The 23733-nt window shown below is 41.2% G+C and overlaps 1 protein-coding gene across 2 annotated transcripts in view; it reads left to right on the top strand.

Annotated features, from left to right (window-relative positions):
* dym (dymeclin) overlaps positions 1-10683 on the top strand; it is a 488802-nt gene extending 478119 nt beyond the window's left edge. For both annotated transcript variants that reach the window (XM_060828960.1, XM_060828953.1), the window contains one exon: positions 8813-10683. In XM_060828960.1, the coding sequence (XP_060684943.1) occupies positions 8813-8962 (150 nt within the window). In that variant the 3' untranslated portion in view covers positions 8963-10683. The remainder of the gene's footprint in view (positions 1-8812) is intronic.
* The last annotated feature ends 13050 nt before the right edge of the window (positions 10684-23733 follow it).

The following is a 23733-nucleotide window of genomic DNA, read 5'->3' as shown; positions in this document are numbered from 1 at the left end:
TAAAGTGAATAGCAAAGGTCTTTTCCTTAGGATGGGAGAGTGTTATGGACCAGACCAGACCCTCTCAAAATATTTTAAGAAGGTACCCCAGACCATAACTTTTCCTTAGTTTTAAAGGGAAATATGAAGTGCCTGCTCCAGAAACGAGGGCGACTGTTCAAACCACTTGAGATTGAGCAAAACACAATTTATTCATGATTTGGAGACACCAATGTTGGACTGGGGTGTACAAAGTTAAAAATCACACAACACCAGGTTATAGCCAACAGGTTTATTTGGAAGTACTAACTTTCAAAGCACTGCTCCATCACCAGGTGATTGTGGAGAATAAGATTGTAAGACACAGAATTTATAGCAAAAGTTTATAGTGTGATGTAACTGAAATTATAGATTGAAAAATACCTGGATTGTTTATTAAGCCTCATCTTTTAGAATGACCATGTTGGTTTCGGTTCTTTCATATGTAAATCGCAAAACGTTTTTCGAAAATTACATTCTCAAGTGCACTTTAACAATTGAGTCATGTCGGCCCAGATAAGGTATTGAAGATGTTAACTCCCTCTGTGTCTGTGCCATAATGGCCAGACTTATTCTAATCTAAAAAAACAGATTTACAGAATCTTACATGGATTAATGCAGTTTTTGAGCAAAGTAAACTGTAATTCTGCAAGTACAAATTCTGTTCCTATTTCTTCCATTTTATGATCTTTTGGAGTGGTAATTCAGAAAGACATAGGTTCATGCCCTACTTAGGTCTGAAGAACACATTCTTGAGCATAAAGTTTCCACAGCACTGTTAGGAGACCAAGGATTCCTGCTAGATTTGAAAACATTCACCATCTCTAACTTTACAATTACTTCACATCTTGCCTGACATTTTACTGTATAATAATTGGATGTCATATTTGAGGCACGTTTAAAATTAATTTAATAGCTGTGAAATAATTTAGAGTATTCTGAGGACGTGAAAAGTTGTATATAAATGGGTTTATTTGGAAGCACTAGTTTTCGGGGCACTGCTTCATCAGGCAGCTGTGAAGGAGCAGCGCTCCAAAAGCTAGTCTTCCAAATAAACCTGTTGGACTATAACCTGGTGTTGTGTGAAGAAGATATAATGAGTTTGAAAAATTATATTGAGTGGGCAAACATTTAGCAGTTGGAGCATAAAAAAAAGTACTTACCTTCTTTAACAGGTAAAACAGCACATTATTTGAATGGAGAGAGCTTGCAGATCTCTGTAGTACAGAGGGATTTGGATGCCCTGATACATGAATCACAAAGTATGTAGAGCAGAAAAGCACAGGAATGGGCTCTACAGCCCAGGATATTGTGTCGAACATGACGCCAAATTAAACTAATTCCTTCTATCTGCCCATTTGCCTGAAACGTCGATGTTCCTGCTCCTCGGATGCTGCCTGACTTGCTGTGCTTTTTCAGCACCACTCTGACCTAAACTCTGGTTTCCAGCATCTGCAGTCCTCACTTTTGCCATGTTCCATACCCCTCCATCCCTTGCATATTCATCTGCTTATCTAAAAGTCCCATAACTGCCCCTATCATATCTGCCTCCACCACAACCCATGGCAGTGCATTCCAGATGTTTACCATCCTATTGAAAAAAATGTGCCTTGCACATCTCATAGAGATGTCCAGCATGGAAATAGACCCTTTGGTCCAACTCGTCCATGCCTATTAAATATCCTAACTTAATCTAGTACATTTACCAGCACATGGCCCATATCCCTCTAAACCTTCCTTATTCAAATACCCATCCGGATGCCTTTTAAATGATGTAATTATACCAGCCTCCGCCACTTCCTCTGGCAGCTAATTCCATACACGTACCACCCTCTGTGTGAAAAAGTTGCCCCTTAGATCCCTTTCATATCTTTCCTTTCTCAATCTAAACCTATGCCCTCTAGTTCTGTATTCCCCCACCCGGGGAAAGACCTTGTCTGTTTATCCTATCCATGCCCCTCATGATATTATAAACCTCTATAAGGTCACCTCTCAGTCTCCAATGCTCCAGGGAAAACAGCCCTAACCTATTCAGCCTCTTTCTATAGCTCAAATCCTCCAACTCTGGCAACATCCTTGTAGATCTTTTCTGAATCCTTTTAAATTTCACAACATCCTTCTGATAGGAAGGAGACCAGAATTGCACACAGTATTCCAAAAGTGGCCTAACAGATGTTCTGTACAGCCACAACATAACTTCCCAACTCCTATACTCAATGCTCTGATCAATAAAGGAAAGCATATCAAATGCCGCCTTCATTATCCTATCTACCTGCAACTCTACTTTCAAGGCACTATGAACCTGCACTCCAAAGTCCCTTTGTTCAGCAGCACTTCCCAGAAACTTAGCATGAAGTGTATCAGTCTCATTCTGATTTGCTTTTCCAAAATGCAGTGCTTTGCATTTATCTAAATTAAACTCAATCTGTCACTCCTCAGCCCATTAGCTGACCTGATTAAGGTCCTGTAATACTCTGAGGTAACCTCCTTCACTGTCCACTACACCTCCAATTTTGGTGTCATCTGCACACTTACTAACAATACCTCTTATGCTCACATCCAAATCATTTATATAAATGACAAACAGTAGTGGATCCACCACCAATTCTTATAGCACACCACTGGTCACAGGCCTCCAGTCTGAAAAGCAATCCTCACCACCACCTTTTGTCTTCTATCTTTGAGCCAATTTTGTATCCAAATGGCTGGTTCTCCCTTTATTCCATGAGATCTAACCTTGCTTAACCAATTTACTGCTCTCCCCTCATCAGTTCTCTTTGTTCCTGTTTCAAAAAACTCAACCAGGTTGAGGTATGATTTCCCATGCACAAAGCCATGCTGACTATCCCTAATCAGTCCTGGCCTTTCCAAATACATGTAAATCCTGTCCCTCAGGATTCCCTCCAACTAGTTGCCCACCATTGATGTCAGGCTGACCAGTCTATAGTTCCCTGGCTTTTCCTTACCACCTTTCTTAAATAGTGGTGCCACACATTAGCCAGCCTCCAGTCTTCTGGCATTTCACCTGTGACTCTCTTTTGAACTCCCCCCCCCCCCCCCCCCCCCCCCCACCGACCATAAATGACCCCTAGTATTAGATATTTCAACTCTGGGATAAATATTCTGACTGTCAGTCCTATGTATGTATCTCATAATTTTATAGATTTTCATAAAGTCTTCCCTCAGCTTCTACTGCTCCAGAGAAAACAACCCAATTTTTTATAGCCTCTCCTCATAGTTCATACCTTCTAAGCCAGGCAGCATCCTGGTAAACCTCTTCTGCACCCTCTCCAAAACCTCCACATCCTTCCTGTAATGTTCCAACCAGAATTGAATGCAGTATTCAAACTATGGTCTAACCAAAGTCTTATAAGGCTGCAACATGACATCCTGACTCTTGTACTCAGTTCCCCAACCAATAAAGGCAAGCATGCCATTCATCGTCTTTATCACTCCATCTACTTGTGTGGCCACTTTCAGAGAACTATGGACTTGAGTCCCAAGATCCCACTGTGCATGCATGCTTTTCAGGATCCTGCCTTTAACTGTGTATTCTTTCTGAACATTTGATCTCCCAAAGTGCAGCACCTCACTCTTACCCAGATTAAACCCCATCTGCCATTGCTCTGCCCAAATCTGCAACTGATCTACATCTCCCTGTATGTTTTGACAACTTTCTACAATTCTACCAACTCTGCCGATCTTTGTGTCATCTGTATTTTCTATCTACATTTTCATCCAAGTCATTTATAAATATCACAAACAGAAGATGTTCCAATAGGGATCCCTGCAGAACACCACTAATCACAGACCTCCGGCCAGATAAACACCATTCCACCACTACCCTCTGCTTCTATGGGCAAGCCAATTTCTGAATCCAAGCAACCAAATCACTGTGGATCCCATGCATCTTGATCTGCTGGATGAGCCTATCACGAGGGAAATTGCCGAAAGCCTTAGAAAAATCCATGTACAACATCCACTACTCTACCCTCATCAATCACCTTCGTCATGTCCTTGATAAGTTCAATTAAGTTAGTAGAACATTAGTGCGCAGTACAGGCCTTTTGGTCCTCAATGTTGCACCAACCTGTGAAACCAATCTGAAGTCCATGTCACCTATACTGTTCAATTATCATCCATATGTTTATCCAATGACCATTTAAAGTTGGCAAGTCTATTATTGTTGCATGCAGGGCATTCCATGTCCTTACTACACTGAGTGCACTGATAGCTGTCACCTCTCAATTTAAAGCTATGTCCCCTCATGCGAGCTATCACCATCCAAAGCAAAAGGGTCTCACTGTCCACTCTATGTAATCCTCCGATCATCTTGAATGTCTCTATTAAGTTACCTCTTAACCTTCTTGTCTCTAATGAAAACAGCCTCAAGTCCCACAGCCTTTCCTCATAAGACCTACCTTCCAGACCAGACAACATCCTGGTAAATCTCCTGTGCACCCTTTCCAATGCTTCCACATCCTTCCGGTAATGCAGTGACCAGAACTGTACACAATACTCCAAATGTGGCCACATCAGTTTTGTATAGCTGCAACATGACCTCATGGCTGCAAAACCCAATCCCTCTACCAATAAAACCTAACACACTCTACACCACCTTAACAACCTGGGTGGTAACTTTCAGGGATCTATGCACCTGGACACCGAGATCTCTCTGCTCATCCACACTACCACAAATCGTACCATTAGCTCAGTACTCTGTATTCCTGTTACTCCTTCCAAAGTGAATCACCTCACACCTTTCCGCATTAAACTCCAGTTGCCACCTCTGCAGCTTAACTCTGCCTCTCTATAAACTGCAACATCATTCCGCACTATCCACAACTCCTCAGACTTCAGTGTCATCTGCAAATTTGCTAACCCTAATGCAGATCATTTATGAAAATGGCAAACAGCAGTGGCACCAAAACAGATCCTTGCAGTACACCACTAGTAAATGAACTCCAGGATGAACATTTCCCATCAATCACCACCCTCTGACTTCTTAAGCAAGCCAATTTCTGATCTAAACCACTAAATCACCAAATCACCCTCAATCCCATGCTTCTATCTTTTGCAATAGCCTACTGTGGGGAACTTAATCAAATACTTCACTGAAATCCATATGTACCATATCGACTGCTTTACCCTCATCCACCTGTTTGGTCACCTTCTCAAGGTTTGTGAGGCACAAACTACCCTTCACAAAACCTTGTTGACTGTCTCTAATCAAACTATTCCTTTCTAGATGATTATTAATCCTATCTCTTAAATTCCTTTCCAACACTTTACCCACCACTGAATTATCACTATTCTGGTTGGCAATCAGTAACTAGTGGTGTGCCTCAGGGATCAGTGTTGGGACCGCAAGTATTCATAATTTATATAGATGATTTGGAATTTGGGGATGACATGTGGTGTGTCAAAGTTTGCAGATGACACTAAGATGAGTGCTAGAGCAAAGTATGCAGAGGACTGTGAAATTTTTTACAGGAGTGGGCAAAGGTCTGGCAGATGGAATACAATGTAAATAAACGTGAAGTCATCAATTTTTGGCAGGAATAACAGTAAAACAGGCTATTACTTAAATGGTAAAAGGTTATAGCATGCAACAGAGGAACCTAGGCATCGTCCTGCATGAATCACAGAACTTTGGTTTGTAGGTACAAACGGTAATTAGGAAGGCAAATGGAATGTTGTCCTTCATTGCTAAAGGGATTAAGTTTGAAAGCAGGGTGGTTATGTTGCTGCTATACAGGGTGCTGGTGAGGCCACACCTGGAGTACTGTATGAAATTTTGGTCTCCTTTCTCAAGTAAGGAGACCAAAATTTCAGTACTGGTACTGGAGGGGCTGCAGAGGAGATTCACTAGGTTGATTTCGGAGTTGAGGGGGTTAGTTTATGAGGAGAGACTAAGTAGACAGAGACTATCTTCATTGGAATTCAGAAGAATGAGGGGGGATTTTATAGAAACATATAAATTTATGAAGGGAATAGATGAGATAGACTTAGAGAGGAGGTGTAACTAGGACAAGAGGGCATAGCCTCAAAATTAGGGGGAGCAGGTTGAGGACTGAATTGAGAAAAAACTTCTTCACCCAAAGGATTGTGAATCTGTAGAATTCCCTGCCCAGTGAAGTAGTTGATGCTAATTCAATAAATGTTTTTAAGGCTAAGATAAATACTTTTTTGAACAGTGAAGGAATTAAAGATTACAGTGAGAGGGCAGGTAAGTAGAGGCAACAAAAGATCAGCCATGATCTTATTGAATGGCTGAGCAGGCTCGAAGGGCCAGACTGCTCCTAGTTCATATGTTCTTATCAATAAAAGATAAAAATAATGATGTCTTGGTATAGTTCAATAGGGCGTTGGTAAGACCACATAAAGAGTGCTGGTTTAGGTTTCTTATTAGGAAATAATTGTATTGAAGAAGTTCATAATAGGTTCCAAGATATGGGAATGTTACCTTACGAGAAAAGGTCATGGGTCTGTGCAACCTTGTTCCAGACAGCAGTGGAAACAGGGTTATTGAGTATTTTTAAGGTAAAGTTAGATAGATTGTTAACTGGGTCAGGTAAAATTGCTCTAGTCCCAACTGGTGGTGAATTTACTATGAGAGTTACCACACCTCAGACAAGGGGCAAGGTCGAGAAAATGGGACCTTCATGATGACTTCAGCCAGTACAGGAATTGAACCCATACTGTTGGAGTCAGCCTGCTTTGTAAACCAGCCGTCCATCCAGCTAGCTAAGCTTAACAATCACTCAGATTTTTAACTAACAAGGGAGTCGAGTATTAGTGAAAGCTAGGAAAGTGAAGTTGAGACCACAGATCAGTCATGATGTTATCAATTGCTGAAATGAGTTAAAGGACCCCAATAGACAATAGGTGCAGGAGTAGGCCATTCTGCCCTTTTGAGCCTGCACCACCATTCATTATGATCGTGGCTGATCATCCTCAATCAGTATCCTGTTCCTGCCTTATCCCCATTACCCTTGATTCCATTATTCTAAGAGCTCTATCCAACTCTTTCTTGAAAGTATCCAGAGACTTGGCCTCCACAGCCTTCTGGGGCAGAGCATTCCATACACCCATCACTCTGGGTGAAGAAGTTTCTCCTCAAGTCTATTCTAAGTGGCCTACCCTTTATTTTTAAACTGTGTCCTCTGGTTCAGGACTCACCCATCAGCGGAAACATGCTTCCTGCCTCCAGAGGGTCCAATCCTTTAATAATCTTATACATCTCAATCTGATCCCCTTTCAGCCTTCTAAACTCAAGCATATACAAGCCCAGTTGCTCCAATCTTTCAGCATAAGGTAGTCCCGCCATTCTGGAAATTGACCTCGTGAACCTATGCTGCACTCCCTCAATAGCCAGAATGTCTTTCCTCAAATTTGGAGACCAAAACTGAGCACAGTATTCCAGGTGTGGTCTCACCAGGGCCCTGTACTGCTGCAGAAGGATCTCTTTGTTTCTATACTCCATTCCTCTTGTTATGAAGGCCAGCATGCTATTAGCTTTCTTCACTCCCTGCTGTACCTGCATGCTTGCTTTCATTGACTGATGTACAAGAGCACCTAGGTCTCGTTGAACTGCCCCTTTACCTAACTTGACTCCATTTAGGTAGTAATCTGCCTTCCTGTTCTCGCCACCAAAGTGGATAAGCACACATTTATCCACATTAAACTGTATCTGCCATGCATCCATCCACTCATCTAGTCTGTCCAGGTCACCCTGTGTTCTCCTAATATCCTCCTCACATTTCACCCTACCACCCAGCTTTATGTCATCAGCAAACTTGCTAATATTACTTTTAATATCTTTATCTATATCATTAATGTACATTATAAGAAGCTGCGGTCCCAGCACTGATCCCTGCGGCACACCACTAGTCACCGCCTACCATTCCAAAAGGGAGCCATTTATCACTACTCTTTGTTTCCCGTCAGCCAACCAATTTTCAAGTCATGTCAATATTTTGCCCCTAATACCACGTGCCCTAATCTTGCTCACTAACCTCCTACGTGGGACTTTATCAAAGGCTTTCTGTAAGTCCAGGTATACTATATCCTCTGGATCTCCCTTGTCCATCTTCAGTTACATCCTTAAAAAAATTCCGGAAGATTAGTCAAGCATGATTTCCCCTTCATAAATCCATGCTGACTCTGACCTATCCTGTTACTGCTATCCAGATGTGTCGTAATTTCGTCCTTTATAATTGACTCCAGCAATTTTCCCACTACTGAGGTCAGACTAACTGGTCTATAATTCTGTTTCCTCTCTCCCTCCTTTCTTAAAAGGTGGGACAACATTAGCCACCCTCCAATCCACAGGAACTGATCCTGAATCTGTAGAACATGCCCTACTCTCGCTGCTAAATTTTATATATATTTGTGTGTGTGTGTGTGTGTGTGTGTACAATGAAGAAAGGAATACAGTCTGTGAAAAGAGAATGTGAGATCAAACCTTTCATCCTGCTTCTCAACTCAAATGACTATAAATCTGTTGACTGACTTTGTCACATGTAGTGCAGAATCAAAATAGGGCATCATATCCAGTGTATGTATAGCTGTGTGAGTGGTGGGGGACAGAAAATAGAAGTAAGGAATGCTTATTTTAAAAGTGTTGAATGGGCTCAGCGGTTGCATTGCTTCAACTCTTGGCTCTCTAAGGAAAAAATTGGAGACTGGAAAAGGGATGAAGTGATTCTTGTTCAAATGATTTGATCAGGGAGCCCAATAAAAAAAGTTGAATATGTAGTTATTCATTTCTAATTTCATCTTTCTTTGACAGAAATTCCCAGAACTGAAGTTCAAGTATGTTGAAGAGGAGCAACCAGAGGAGTTTTTTGTTCCGTATATTTGGTCCTTGGCTTATAATACAACGGCGGAACTATATTGGAATCCACAGCAAGTTCAGCTGTTTACAATGGACTCTGGCTGAGCACCTGTGTTTTGTGATGATTGTTTGGGGGGGTGGGAATGGGCAAATGTTAAAATAACAGTTTCATGAGGAGAATAAGAAGCTTTCATCCAATTTTTGTGTGGTTTACATCCACATTAAGGAGTAATTTCTTTGGACAGGGTGAATGGAATTCAGGGATGTCATGTAAATTGTAAGTCTTCACAAACAGACCAAACACAGTTACAAGGGAATAATTATATTTGACTAATTTTTCACCAAATATCCTTCATTAGTCTGACTATGAAATAAATTACTTTGCCCACTTTTGGCTGTGCCTAACGGGCCCTTATGCAGATAGTACAGTAAACATTGGTGGAATCCAGCATTAAAGAAAGAAATGTCCCATAAAATAGAGTACCCACGTTTCTTAAGTATATTCAGAATACTAATATCATTTATTGGCTATATAATGTTTAATTAAAATGTTTTAGAATTGCTGTCATTCCTGATCCAGAAACATTTCTTGTAAATAACAGCCAAGACAGAGGTCCTGTTATTTCTTTGTTTTAGTTAGTGTACAAGCTTGAAGAAATTCAGATATGTATTTAATGCCAATGGTGCAGGCTGTGGACAAATGATTTCCAATTGAGTTATTGTTCAACTCTTCTGACTTCCTAACCAGTGATGGTACCATCAATGAACACTTTACTTTTTAAAATACATTTATTGCATTTTGAAATGCCGTATTTATTATGTGCACAATCATGAACAAGAGACAAAACTAAGTTGATATAATTCAATAAGTGTATCCTAGTCAGATTTCAGAAATGTATACTTTAATAGACGAATTTAGCTTAAAATAAATGCTTGATCTCGCTTGTTGATTTAGTGGATATATACTCCTCACTGGACTTTTGTGCAGAGTTACATATATTAGGATAACAGTTTAGCATTTGCTCCTGGAATTGATTCCAGCTGACTTGGAGATGAGGGTCAGGGTCTACGTTATTTGCCACAGTATTTGATAGCGTAGGAAACAGAAATGACAGTTTGTGTTACCACATTGCCAAGTGATAAAGACAAGCATTCCATTTTTTACATTCAGCTGCAGCATATAACATTTAGATACAGAAGAATGTTTTTCTGTAGCCTTTTAATTTAATTGCAGAAATTATAAAGTGAACATTTTGGCTGCTTTAACTGAGTCATTAGACTGAAGTCCTATCTGCCTGGTAAAGAAGATCACATTACACTATTTGCAGAATAAGGGGAAGTTCTTCCACTGTTCAGACCAATAAATCAACACCCATTGGCCTTGCATTTTCCAAAACCCACAATCCTGTCTCCGTCCAGGAAGTATACACATGCACTGTTTTCATGTCAGGGAAGCGGGCATGAACTGCAGACAATCCGAGTTAGCTACATAAGCAGATCAAATGATATAGGAGCAAACTTAGGCCATTTGGCCCATCAAGTCTAGTAACCATTCAATCATACGTTTCTCAACCCCATTCTCCTACCCTCTCCCTATAATCCTTGATTTCCTTACTAATTAAGAAACTATCTATCTCTGTCTTAAATGCACTCAGTGACTTGGCCTCCACCATCCTCTGCTGCAATGAGTTCCACAGATTCACCACCCTGTGGTGAAATTCCTCCTCCTCTCTGTTCTAAAAAGTCATCCCTTCACTCTGAGGCTGTGTCCTCAGGTCTTCACATCCACACTAGCCAGGCCTCTTAGTATTCTGAGCTGAAAAATGTGTTGCTAGAAAAGCGCAGCAGGTCAGGCAGCATCCAAGGAGCAGGAGAATCGACGTTTCGAGCATAAGCCCATCTTCAGTTATGCCCGAAATGTCGATTCTCCTGCTCCTTGGATGCTGCCTGACCTGCTGCGCTTTTCCAGCAACGCATTTTTCAGCTCTGATCTCCAACTTCTGCAGTCCTCACTTTCTCCTCTTAGTATTCTATAAGTTTCAATTAGATCTCTCCTCATCCTTCTAAACTCTATCAAGTCTCAACCCAGAGTCCTCAACGTCACCTCATAAATCCTGGGATCATTCTTCTAAAGCTCCTCTGAACCCCCTCCAAATACCTACAAATCTTTCCCTAGATACTGGGACCAAAACTGCTCAAAATGTATTCCAAATGCAGTCTGACCAGAGCCTTATATAGCCCCAGCAGTGCATGTCTGCTCTTACATTCAAGCATCCTTGAAATGAATGCTAATGTAGACAGGCAGGTGGCAAAGCTGGCAAGCTAGAAAGCTCATCCCCATCTGCTGGCACATTGACCCATTGTAATCGTGATCAAGAGTGTGCTGCTGGAAAAGCACAGAAGGTCAGACAGCATTCGAGGAGCAGAAGAATCGACGTTTCGGGCAAAAAGCCCTTCATCAGGAATTCATTCATTCCTGATGAAGGACTTTTGCCCAAAACGCCGATTCTCCTGCTCCTCAAATGCTGCCTGACCTGCTGTGCTTTTCCAGCACCACACTCTCAACTTTGAACTCCAGCATCTGCAGTCCTCACTTTCTCCCATTGTAATCATGACTGGTCTTTCAACCTTCAACTTCTACCTCCTCCTTCCATAACCCCCAGGTCTCTTCTTACCCCAAAAACCCATTTTGTTATCTACTGTTCCAGTTTCTACAAAGTATGTAACCCCTGAGTCATTGGCAAGTCGTTGAAATGCTCCTGAAACACCTCATTTACAAACATGCTTTGGAACAAAAACTCATTTTACAATTTTATAAAACTGTTAATTTTACACAATATTCCTTGTATTAAAGAAAAAGCTTTATTCTACTTCATATCTCTGAATCTTGTGAATATGGACATGAGGGAATTTTATAATCTCCTTGGCAGGCGTGTTTTCAGTGGGAGTGCAGGTAAGATACGTCAGATGTGTAATCCACCGCTTTTCTGCTCACCCGAACCACTCACTGTAATGTGGAAGAGGGTGGAGAGGATAATCAACTAGGTTGCACTGCTCTATGGGTGTTGAGGTGCTGATTAAGTTGTTGAAAAGGTGAGAAAAAAGCAGAAGGATTGCCGGCTTTGGGAGGTGTCTGTCGTGTATCAGGAGCACCCCAAGTCTGTACCCCAGCATTGTGCCTGCTTAGCTAAGCTCCAATATCCACTGCCCCATAGTCCTCACTCTCCCTTCTACTGTGCCCAAACCTGTTCCATCCAAGAAACCCAGGACTCACCTTGCTTGATGGGCTTCCTCACAGTTTTTCCAGCAATGCCTCCCTAATCTCTCCTGATGAAAGTTATCGAGGGTGAGAAAGTAGCTATAAGATCACAGGCATTGGAAAGGCTTTTCAAAGAACGATCAAGCTGTTTTCAGAGTAAGATCAGATTAATCTCTTTCAATCGATCGGATTTGAAAAAAGTCAATCAAACAAAGGTAGCATTCCTCTACAAACTGTTCTGTATAGCCCAAGGTTTGAGTCCATTGGGCATTCTTGTAGATCAACCAGGTATTAAGAATGTGTCCATCTGGAAAACCAGATTTCTGCCCATCTGTCCAAACAGCTTTTGTGATATAGTGTGAAATGGATTGAAAGTTTCCTGAATTGGACTGATTGACTGCTTTATGAGAAGCTGAGAGGAGCAATGTTTTTCCAAGAGATTGTTTAATGGCTGTTTTTCTTGTTCCTGTCTCAGAACTAGGACTTCCTCTGTGTGGCTCATAACTCCTCTGAGGTGCCATGAACTAAGTGTCTTAACAAAACTGGTTTGGCACCATCAAGATTGCAGGAGGTTTGAAATACCCACCCCACAATGGAGCTGACAAGGGTGACAGTGCTGTGTGCAGTTCACTGGCCTTACCCTTATCCACATTAGTGAAAGTTGCCAGAAATGGGAATGGGCCAGAAAACCACAAATCAGGCCTTACCCACTTCTATTAAATGGCTTCCAACTTAGTCCAGCTTCTAAGTCATCCAGGCCAAAGTTAAGGATGTCCTAAGATTCATCATTAAATGTTCTTATAAATACAAGTTGTCATGCACACTCATAGAGATCTTTACAATCAAGAAGCTGTTGACAAGCAGCCTATATTTTTCAATACATACTGGCTAACTCCATTAAATACGGTTAATTTTTATTAACTCCACGGTTATAGAGAGCATACTAATTTGAGCTGCTTTTATTTGGTTTTTGACCATTAATTTAGTTAGTGATCACATCACAACTTCCACATTTTAAAAAACTGGAAGTTTGGAAGACTGGAACCCACTTTTATGTGACATAGATGAAAGGAGCAGGAAGAGGTCATTCAGCCTTTCAAGCCCGCTCCGCCATTCATCACAGTCATGGCTGAACATCCAATTCAATAGCCTAATCCTGCTTTCTCCCAATAACCTTTGATCCCATTTGTCACGAGTGCTATATTGAATTAAATTGATCTGAATTTATTGTTACATGTACCGAGGCACAGTGAAAAGCTTTGTCTTGTGAGCAATACAGGCAGATCACAGAGTTAAGTAGCATAGATCGTAAATAATAGGTAAACAGTGGCAAAAACAAAAGCACAGGTACAGGCGAATATTAAGAGTGTGTGAGTCCATTCAATATTCTAACAACAGTAGGGTAGAAACTGTTATGAAACCGACTGGTACATGTGTTCAGACTTCTGGACCTTCTCCCTGATGGTAGAGGTTGTAGAAAAAGATTGCCAGGGTGGGATAGATCTTTGAGAATGCTGGCGGCCTTTCCTGAACTGCGGACCTGGTAGATGGATTCTTTTGAGGGGAGGTTGGCCTTTGTGATTGTCCTGGCCGAGTTCACTACTTTCTGCAACCATCTCCGATCTTGAATGGTACAGTTGCCATACCAGGTACTGAGACATCCAGACAGAATGCTCTCTGTGCACCTATAAAAGTTGGCAAGGGTATTCGCTGTCATGCCAAATTTCCTCAGCTGCCTGAGGAACAGGAGACATTGTTGGGCCTTTGTAACCAGTACATCCACATGAAGAGTCCAGTAAAGTTTGTGGATGACCAGTCCCAGAAGCTTGACACTCTCCACTCGGCAGGGGTGGGGTGGGGGGGGGAATGAGTAACATCCTGCCAAAAGTCAATACTGAGTTTCTTGGTTTTGCTGGCACTGAGAGCTAGATTCTTCTCAGTGCACCATTTTTCCAGGTCTTCCACCTCCCATCTGTAGTCTGTTCTGTCGCCATCTGAGAATCCACCGACTATGGTGGTGTCATCAGCAAACTTGTAAATGCCAGTGGTCTGGTATTTGGTGTCGCAGTCATGGGTATACAGTGAGTACAGTAGGGGGCTGAGTATGCACCCCTGGGGGGCTTCAGTGTTGCATGTTAGTGACGATGAAATATTGTCTGAACTCCAGCAAAAACAATCCTAACCTAGTCAATCTCTCCTCATACATCAGTCCCACCATCCCCGGAATCCCTGGTAAACCTTCGCTGCACTTCCTTGAGAGCAAGAGCATCCTTCCTCAGAAAAGGAGACCAAAACTGCACACAATATTCTAGGTGACTCACTCTTGGGGTTCATAAAACATGTCCTGTAGTGGCAATGTTTTTTTTGTAACATCTTGACATAAGATCATGGTAAGTTTGTACTGCTTATGCACACTGCCAAAACGTTGAAGCTCAGTCAGCACAAGTTTGAATGGGAAGCCTCCATAATGAACCAATCTAAAGAAATGCCAGCTCCACTTTACAGAATTTGTTGTTAATATCATTATGTTAGCTCTGCATAGATTTACATCCATATCTAATTGAACACTTTAGCCAGTGGCTCAATGTTTTTTTCCCTGTGAGAATAGTATACCTTATAAAATAGAAAACCTGTATAAAATAATGTCTTCACAAGAGAAATCTTAGAAATAGTTTTATAAGTTTCAATCTAACATCTTTGTAGACTTAGCTATAATGAGCAGAAAGTTTGAAAAGTAAAAGCCAATTGACAGCAAGTAGAAAAAATGCATAATGTGCAAAAAATCAATCTGCATAACCTTGTACAATGATGGACAGATGTACAACAGTTTGGCTATTTAAATTGATCATGTCAGCAGTTCAGTCAGCTGCCAATGCTATGTTAAATATACCTTATGTTACATTTGACCATTATTGATGTTGACTTTCGAAATGTAATTACATGTCATAATCCAGATATTTTAGTGTTTAACAAAAGAATTCAAGGTAAACACTGTATGATAGTCTCACACCTTATGATTGAACAACTTTAACATTGGCGTCACATAGTACAGTAGACATACATTGTTAGCTATGCTCTGCGGTAGCAAATGGACATCCAAATAATGCTCATATGGTAACAATGGCAATGCACCAAACATAGAAGAGTACCAGTTGACATTCTCTCAACCAGATAAAAGCAGATTACGTGGTCATCTGTCTCATTGTCACTTGCAACGGTTTGCTATTTGTAAACTAGCTGCTGTACTTGACTACATGGAGTTCATATTTTCAAGAAATTAATCGTATGTAAAGTATTTTTGAGATATTTGAAAGTTGTGCTGTGGTGATAAATAAACATAAATGCTATTCCTATCATACCAATTTCCTGCAAACTAGAATGTTTTGCCAGTTTAAGTTTGGAGTGTAGTACTTTGAATTCTTGATATATTTCAAAATACTTGTCCAATATAGGTGGCAGATTGACTGCAGCCAACATATTATTGGACCTCAGTTCCAGTAGATGGTGACAAGATTAAATCAACTGAACACATGTCAATTGTATATCTGGTCCACAGCTAGCATGTTAGTGAATTATTTCCCATTGTTTGGCCTCTATCATAGTTAGCCACAAGGTCTCAAAAATTAGCAACAAAAACCAAAGCAATACCCCATCATTTGCTCTTCACTGCTCCCCTCATGCCATCTTCAACATATAAACCAACCTTTTCCCAGTAACGATCAGTGCTGAAAAAGGATAACCAGACCCAAAATGTTCTCTCCTCGGATGCTGCCAGACCTGCTGAGTTTTTGTTTCTCAAAATTAGAAGTTTCTTGTAAACTACTCTTTGCTCAGTGAAAAAGTGGTTGGCCTCCACTCAGCAATTTCCCTTTTCATTACTTTGTATTACATGGCAACCTCAGTAACAGGAGAGAATTCTAATGAAATCCTTTTACTCCAATGACATCCTTTATGGCATCACTTAACATATTTTTGAATCTTTCACTAGGGATTTTCTTGCTTAAGATCCAAATGAATGTGCTGCAAACATGTCTTAACTCACGGTGAATAATTACATTACCTTGTTATAAAAAAGCCGATGAGTTTAATTTAATTGTGCATCAGTAAAGCTTGGAATTCTTTTAAAGAGATAATAATACAAATCATGTAATGTACAAAGATTGATGAATGTTAAATGCTACTTTTGATAGGCTTCCCCAGATGTTTAGTGGATAAATAGACTATTGTGCTGAGCTACGTAAAATTAAAAGATCCCATATTTGATGTTTCACTGAAGTTATTTGTAAATTAAACTTAACATTTTTAAACTGTGAAAATCCTTTTAATACATTACTGCTTTTTTTTTGTATTACTTCATACAAAGATTTATCTCAAATACGTTTAAGGGCAACTTATTTGCTTCTCATTATATTAAAATAAAGAACAGTACAACACAGAAACAGGCCCTTCAGGCACCAAGCTTGTGCCAACACATGATGCCTTTCTAAAGTGAAAACATCTTGCCTGTACGTGATCTGTATCCCTCTGTTCCCTGTCTAATCATGTATTTGTCAAGATGCCTCTTAAACGTTGCTATTGTATCTGCTTCTACCACCTCTGACAATGCATTCCAGGCACTTATTGCCCTCTGTGTAAAAAAAAAACACTTGCCTCTCGCATCTCCATTAAACTTGCCCCATTTTACCTTAACCTGTGTCCCCAAGTAATTGACATTTCTACCCTGGGAAGAAGATTCCAACTATCTATTCTATCCATGCCTCGCATAATCTTGTAACTTTGATCACATTGTCCTTCAGCTTCTGATGTTCAAGTGAAAGAAAGTCAAAGTCTCTCCTCATAGCCAACTAACATCTCCAAATATCCTGGTAAACATTTTCTGTGCCCAAATATCCTGGTAAACGTTTTCTATCCAACGCCACCTCATACATCTGGTAGTGTGGTGACCAGAACTGGGTGTAGTATTCCAAATGTGTCCATTATAAAGTTCGATACAGCTGCAACATGAGTTGACAGTTTTATATTCTGTGACCCGACTGATAACTGTAAGAATGCCATATGCCGCCTTGACCACCTTATCCATTTGTTTTGTCATTTCAAGGGAATTCTGAACCTGTATGCCTGGACTTCTCTGTATGTCAGTGCTTCAAAACGTTCTGCCATTTATAGTATACTTCTCTCTTGTTTTAGACCTTCCAGAGTGCATCACCTCACATTTGTCTGGGTTAAATTTCACTGTCATTTCTCTGCCCAAGTCTCCAGCCTATCTATATCTCCAGCCTATCCACATCCTGCTATATCCTCTGGCAGTCCTCACTATCATCTGCTCCCCCAATCTTTGTGCCATCCACACATCTTCAAATCTGACCACCTACATGCTCCTCCAAATCATTTGTATAGATTGCAAACCATAGGGGTCCATGCTGAACACCATTGGTCACAGAGCTCCAGTCACAAAAACACCCTGCCACCACTGCTCTCCTATGACAAAACCAGTTCTGTATCCACCTTATTGGCTCTCGCAGATCCCATGTGATTTCACCTTCTGTATCAACCTGCCATGAGGGACCTAGTCAAAGGCCGTGCCTAAGTCCATATATACAACATTCACTGCCCTGGCCTCATCAATCATTTTTGTGACTTTCCCTCTCAAAGCCTAGCTCCGAAAGTAGTAAATCCATCTTTTTGCAAATGTGAGTATGTCCCTAAGAATCTTCTCCAATAATTTCCTGACCACTGATGGCCTATAATTTCCCTTTCTTAAACAAAGCAACAACATTGAAGATTCTTCAAGTCCTCTTGGACCTCACCGATGACTAAAGAGGATACAAAGATTTTGTACAAGCAATATTCTCTCATCTCCCGCAGTATTCTGGGGTAGATCCCAACAGGACTTGGGGACTTGTCTTACCTTAATAAATTTCAAAACACCCACCAACTCTTTTTATTGACATGCTGCAGAATACCTACATATCTCTCCCGAGACACTCCAGCATATATTTCTGCTTATGAATACCAATGCAAAGTACTTATAAAGGCTGTAACCCACTTCCCTGCTTTGTCTATGAATGGGCCCATCCTTTCCCCAGCTACCCTCTTGCTCCTTATATATGTATAAAACACCTTGGGATTTTCCTTAATCCTGTTTGCTATGAGCATTTTATGACCTCTTTTAGCCCTCCTAACTCTTGTTTAATGTTTTCCTGTTTTCTCGATATTCATCAAGGGCTCTTCAATTTCCTGAACCTTGCATATACCTCATTTGTCTTTTTGACTAAGCTCTCAATTTATTTTCAAAAAATGTGGAACTGGAAAAGTACAGCGGGTTAGGTAGCATCTGAGGAGCAGGAGAGTTGATGTTTGGGGCTTAAGCCCTTCATCAGGATATTCCTGAAACATCAACTCTCCTGCTCCTCAGATGCTGCCTAACTTGCTGTGCTTTTCCACTCTGATCTCCAACATCTGCAGTCCTCACTTCCTCCTCACAATTTCTCTTTGTATCCAAGGTTCCTGAATCTTGCCCTCTTTATCCTTCATTTTCACAGGAATGTGCAGGTCCTGAACTCTTAAGACAACTGACCTTTAAAAGCTTCCACATGCTAGATGTGAATTTGCCTTCAAACAGCTGCCCCAATCTATATTTCCCAGTTCCTGCCTAATAGTAGTTAGCCTTCCCCGAGTAAATACTTTCAGCCAAGGACCACTCTTATCCATAAGTAGCTTAAAACTTATGGAATTATGGTCATTGTTCCCAAAATGCTCCCATACTGAAACTTCAGTCACCTGGCTGGACTTGTTCCCCAGTACTAGGTCTAGTATGGCTCCTTCCCTAGTTGGACTATTTACCTAATGCTTTTGGAAGCCCTCCTGGATGAACCCAACAAATCCCAATGGCAGTTTGGATGCAAACTGTCATTGTACAGATCCCACTTGCCCTGGAAGACATCTTAATGATCCACATATCTGAAGCCCTCCTTCCTACACCAGGTCTTTAGCAATGCATGTAACTGTATTATCTTTCATTTCAACCTTCACTGGCTTGGGGCACAGGGAGCAACCCCAAGACTAAAACCCCAGAAGTCCTATTTTTTCAATTTATTGCCTAACTCCCTGCAAATTTCTGTCGCAGTATCCCATCGCTGTTCTTACCTGTGTTGTTAGTGCCAATGTGTACCACAACTTCTGGATGCTCATCCTCCCTTTTGCAAAAAATCCCATGCCCGCTCAGACACATCCTTGACTTGGGCACTAGGGAGGCACCACACCAGCCTGGAGTCTCATTTGTAGCCACAGGAATGTTTATTTCTGCACCTGACTATAGACTCCCCTATTACTACTGCTGTTCTAAATTTTGACTCTGCTATACAATAGAGCCAGCTGTGGTATAACTGATCTTGCTGCTTCTGTTACCATCCAATAGGCAATGTCCCACACTATACAAAATGGTGTACTTGTTAGAGGGGAATAGCCACAGGCTACACCTGTACTGTCTGCCTGCCTCTTCAAGCAGTCACCTATCTATCAGCATGAACTTTGGGCATGACCATGTTTCGAAAACTTCTGCCTTCTGCATGCTCCTAAGTGTATCTAACTGCTGCTCTAACCAATCCACATGGTCTGACATTTTGTCTGTATTTTACCAAAAATGTTTTCTTGAATGTTTTGAATTTATATTTTGTTTATTGGGGAGAACCTAAGGATAAAGCTGAGATTTACTGAAGAGTCTCAATAGCCTTGTAGGTATGGCAGTTACAAAGACATCAGGCAAAATTAGGATAGTGGGTAAGATCCTGAACTAAGATTTTTTTCAATTGTTTTCCTGCTTGCTGTCCAGGCATTTGAATTACAAGGAAACATTTCTTTTGGACTAGATCAAAAAAAAATTGTCGAAAAACATATTGTCTCGCCTTTCCCATGAAGAATGGTCACTTGAGTGAGTTGATAGAGGAGTTTTGGCACAGTGGGAACTGTACTACAGAAAAATCAGAGGCTTCCGCAAAGCAAGGATGAAATTGAAGCCAGGTGACTGAAGTTTCAGTAGGGGAGCATTTTGAGAGTGGTGATTAGAACGAGAGCTCGGTGGATTTCCTTGATGAGAGGCTTGGGTTTGCGTCTTACGTGCTCCAGAGGTGTGTAATAACATCTCTGAACAGGTTGATTTGGAAAAATGTGTTAAATAAAATTGTAAATTTAAAAAAAGGAGATTCAAAGAGTCTCCTCACTCTACGGACTGGCTCTGAGCTGGCTGATCAGAGCCTATGTACTGTGCACATGTAAATAACTGATGACTCGGTGACAGGATATCACCCTCTCCTCAGTTATTCCAGTGTGACGAGAGAAAACTATGTTCCTAAAGAAAATTTGCTCATCTTGGAGTTGGGATAAGCATTTCTGGCATCATGCCTTCATTTGGGAGGCCTGACTCATTTAATCCTACCATTGAAGATTGGGGCCAGTTATGTGGAAAGAATGCATTATTTTTTCCTGGAAAATGACATTGCAGCAGATGAAAAACAACAAGTAGTCCTTCTGACTATTTGTGGACCTGTAGCATTTTCAGATATTAGGAGCCGAACTTTCCCTGAGGCACCAGATACTAAACCTTTCAAGAGTTGACAGATTTAGTTAAGGACACTTACCAATCCCTCAAATCTCCTCTAATTCTGAGATGCTACTGATTTTATTCAGCAGGGGAATCTGTATCGGAATTTTAATGAGGTTAAGAGAACTGGCAGAGTCAGATGATTTTGGTTAAACCCTGAATGAGATGCTGAGAGGTGTTTTGTTGTGTAAAATTGATGACATAACCATGCAAAAGCATCTACTTGTTGAAGCCCAACTAGGACTTCAAACAGGCACCTCGGACAATGACAAATGACTTTGTCATTATACATGCAGCAAGCGAGCATGTGAGACGCAGGACATCCCAATGGAAATGGAGACCCTTGCCTGTGGACTGACTGTGGACACAAAAAGATCCTGTCCTAGCATAACTAAAATAGTTGGTGGTGATAGGGGAAACAAAAGGGCCATCACAACTAGGATTGAAAACTTTCTGGGCCCAGTGAGACCAGATTACTGTAGAGGAGGGAGTAAGAGTGATTGTTAAAGGTCGCTGTCAGATACTGGCTTGAGGTTTCCAAAATGAAAATGTTAACAAGAAGCTATGTCTGCTGGCCAGGATTAGATGCTGACATAGCCATATTGGTGGAGTAGTACCCAGAGTGCCAACAGCAGCACCCCCCCATTCATGGAAATGGCCAGATAAACCCTGCACATGGTTGTATGTCGACTGTGTTGGTCCTTTCATGAGCCTGGTCATTGGGGATGCCCATTCAAACCGGTTAGACGTGATTAGAGTTTATTCAGTAAACACTAGGAAAACAATTGAAAAGCTGGAGTGAGCATCTTTTGGGCAATGGGACGTCATTTATCAGCAGGGATTTTGAGTATTTCCTAAAGTTGAATGACATTCTGCATTTTCATTTAACTCCGTACCATCAATCATCCAATGGTCTGGTGGAAAGAGCAATCCAACTGTTGAAGAATCAGCTTAAATAGACAGCTTGCAGCTTCACTTGATATCAACCCATCCCAGTTCCCGTTCGATTATGGAACCATCCTTCACACAACAACAAGCTCCAGTAGAGTTGCTTATGAGGAGAAGATCCCACACCAGATTAAACCTGGCATTTCCAGACCTGGGTGGGAGAGTGAAACAGCAGCAGGAGCTCCAATACCAGCCACATGCCTCTTCTAAGCAAGGCAGTTTACTTGCGGGGATGAAGTTTGGTGGAATGACCCCACATAAGTATGAGGAGCGGTCAATGTGAGTCTGAGCCCATGTAATAGAAAGTTCAGGTCAGTGAGATGGTTCTGAACAAAAAGTGGATCATGTGACAGCTGCTACCACACAGATGGGACAGGAGCAAAATGTATCTGGCCCCTCAAAACAGCCAGAAATGTTAGAAACCATGAGTTCTCTCCCTCAGTCCAGCATCTCAGAAATCTCAGATTCCAAGATGGAAGCAGCCTCCATACCACTACCACCTGAAGAAAAGGCGGAAATTTTCCTGAGACGCACCAGGCACTGGAGGCAGGCTACAGTCCAGTACCCACCACCCATTTCCAAATCAGAGTCAGTGGAACTGGATTTGGGGCTTAAACGTTCCCGGAGAAACTCCAATAAAAAGATTGAGGCGGGAAGGGATCTAGTGATTAGAATGAGGGCCAGGTGTATCTTAATGACTATGAGTTCCCCGAATGGCCCAGGTCAATAGCCGAATCAGGGAGCCCTGACTGACAGACACAAACAGGAGATTAAGAAGATTAAAAAAAAGGAAAAAAGTGAAAAAATAAAATAAACAGCAGCGTCAGGAGTTCTGTTCACTCTGAGAGCTGCCTCAGTGGTGAAAGGACTTTCCATTTTGTGTTAAGGAGGGGGACTGACCTCTGAACTGCCTGGACTACATAGTCAGTAATGCTCATTACTGCTGTTGGTGTTTCCTAGTAAAAGAAAAAAAACAGGAGATTCATTCTCGGGACTGGCTCTGAGCTGTGTCTGGTCAGGGCCTATGATTTTTGTACGTGTAAGTATAGGGTGACTTGGCTTCTGTGCTGTTATTTCAAAGGGTAAAACATTTTTAACAACAATTGATATATCTGGATATTTTACACTTTTTACAGTAAGATTGTGACAGTTTTTTCAACTTTTGTACATATCCCACAGAGCTTTCCAGATATTTAAATTTTAAATTAATACATCACTTAATTTACACACGATTCAAGTGTACTAGTGCATCATGGGAATGGCCATTCACCCGTTAGAATTTATCCATCCAGAAAATTTCCAGTTTCTCACTAAACATTACATTGCTCCTTAAATTTTTCAAGAATTGTCTCCACTGTTTTATCCAGTTGAAGCGAACATCATAGAAGAATATATGGGGAAGCTATCGTTTCTAACAATTCTGGCTGAAGAAGGGCTTATGCCCGAAATGTCGATTTTCCTGTTCCTTTGATGCTGCCTGACCTGCTGCGCTTTTCCAGCAACACATTTTTAAGCTCTGATCTCCAGCATCAGCAGTCCTCACTTTCTCCTGGCTGTTTTGAGGGGCCAGGTATGTTTTGCTTCTGCCCCATTTGTGTGATAGCAGCTGTCACATGACCCACTTTTTGTGAATGTGGGGGAAAGGGATGGCGATATGTTGAAGGACTCGAAGAAATGTAGGCTGAGATTGATGTGGAGCATAGATATCCACATGGACCGAATGAACTGCATGGGTTGCTTCCATACTGTCGCTGCTTTGTTATATGTGTCTTTTTGTGAAGATGCAACTTCTTGTGAGCTTTGAATCTGTGTCTTTGTGTCATAAACTGAATTTCAAGTGAAGGGTAGTTGAAAGTAAATTAAGAGATTTAAGATCCCTTTTCTGAAGCTTCCAAGGTAAAAAGCCCACATATTCTCATCATTCTGTCCTTTGTTGCAAGTGAGCTGAAAATGTGTTGCTGGTTAAAGCACAGCAGGTTAGGCAGCATCCAAGGAATAGGAAATTCGACGTTTCGGGCATAAGCCCTTCATCAGGAATGAGGAGAGTGTGCCAAGCAGGCTAAGATAAAA

Source organism: Hemiscyllium ocellatum, chromosome 1 (genome assembly GCF_020745735.1).
Source record: "Hemiscyllium ocellatum isolate sHemOce1 chromosome 1, sHemOce1.pat.X.cur, whole genome shotgun sequence".
Classification (NCBI taxonomy): domain Eukaryota; kingdom Metazoa; phylum Chordata; class Chondrichthyes; order Orectolobiformes; family Hemiscylliidae; genus Hemiscyllium; species Hemiscyllium ocellatum.
The sequence above is the reverse complement of the archived record's forward strand: the minus strand, read 5'-3'. Positions and strand labels throughout refer to the sequence as shown.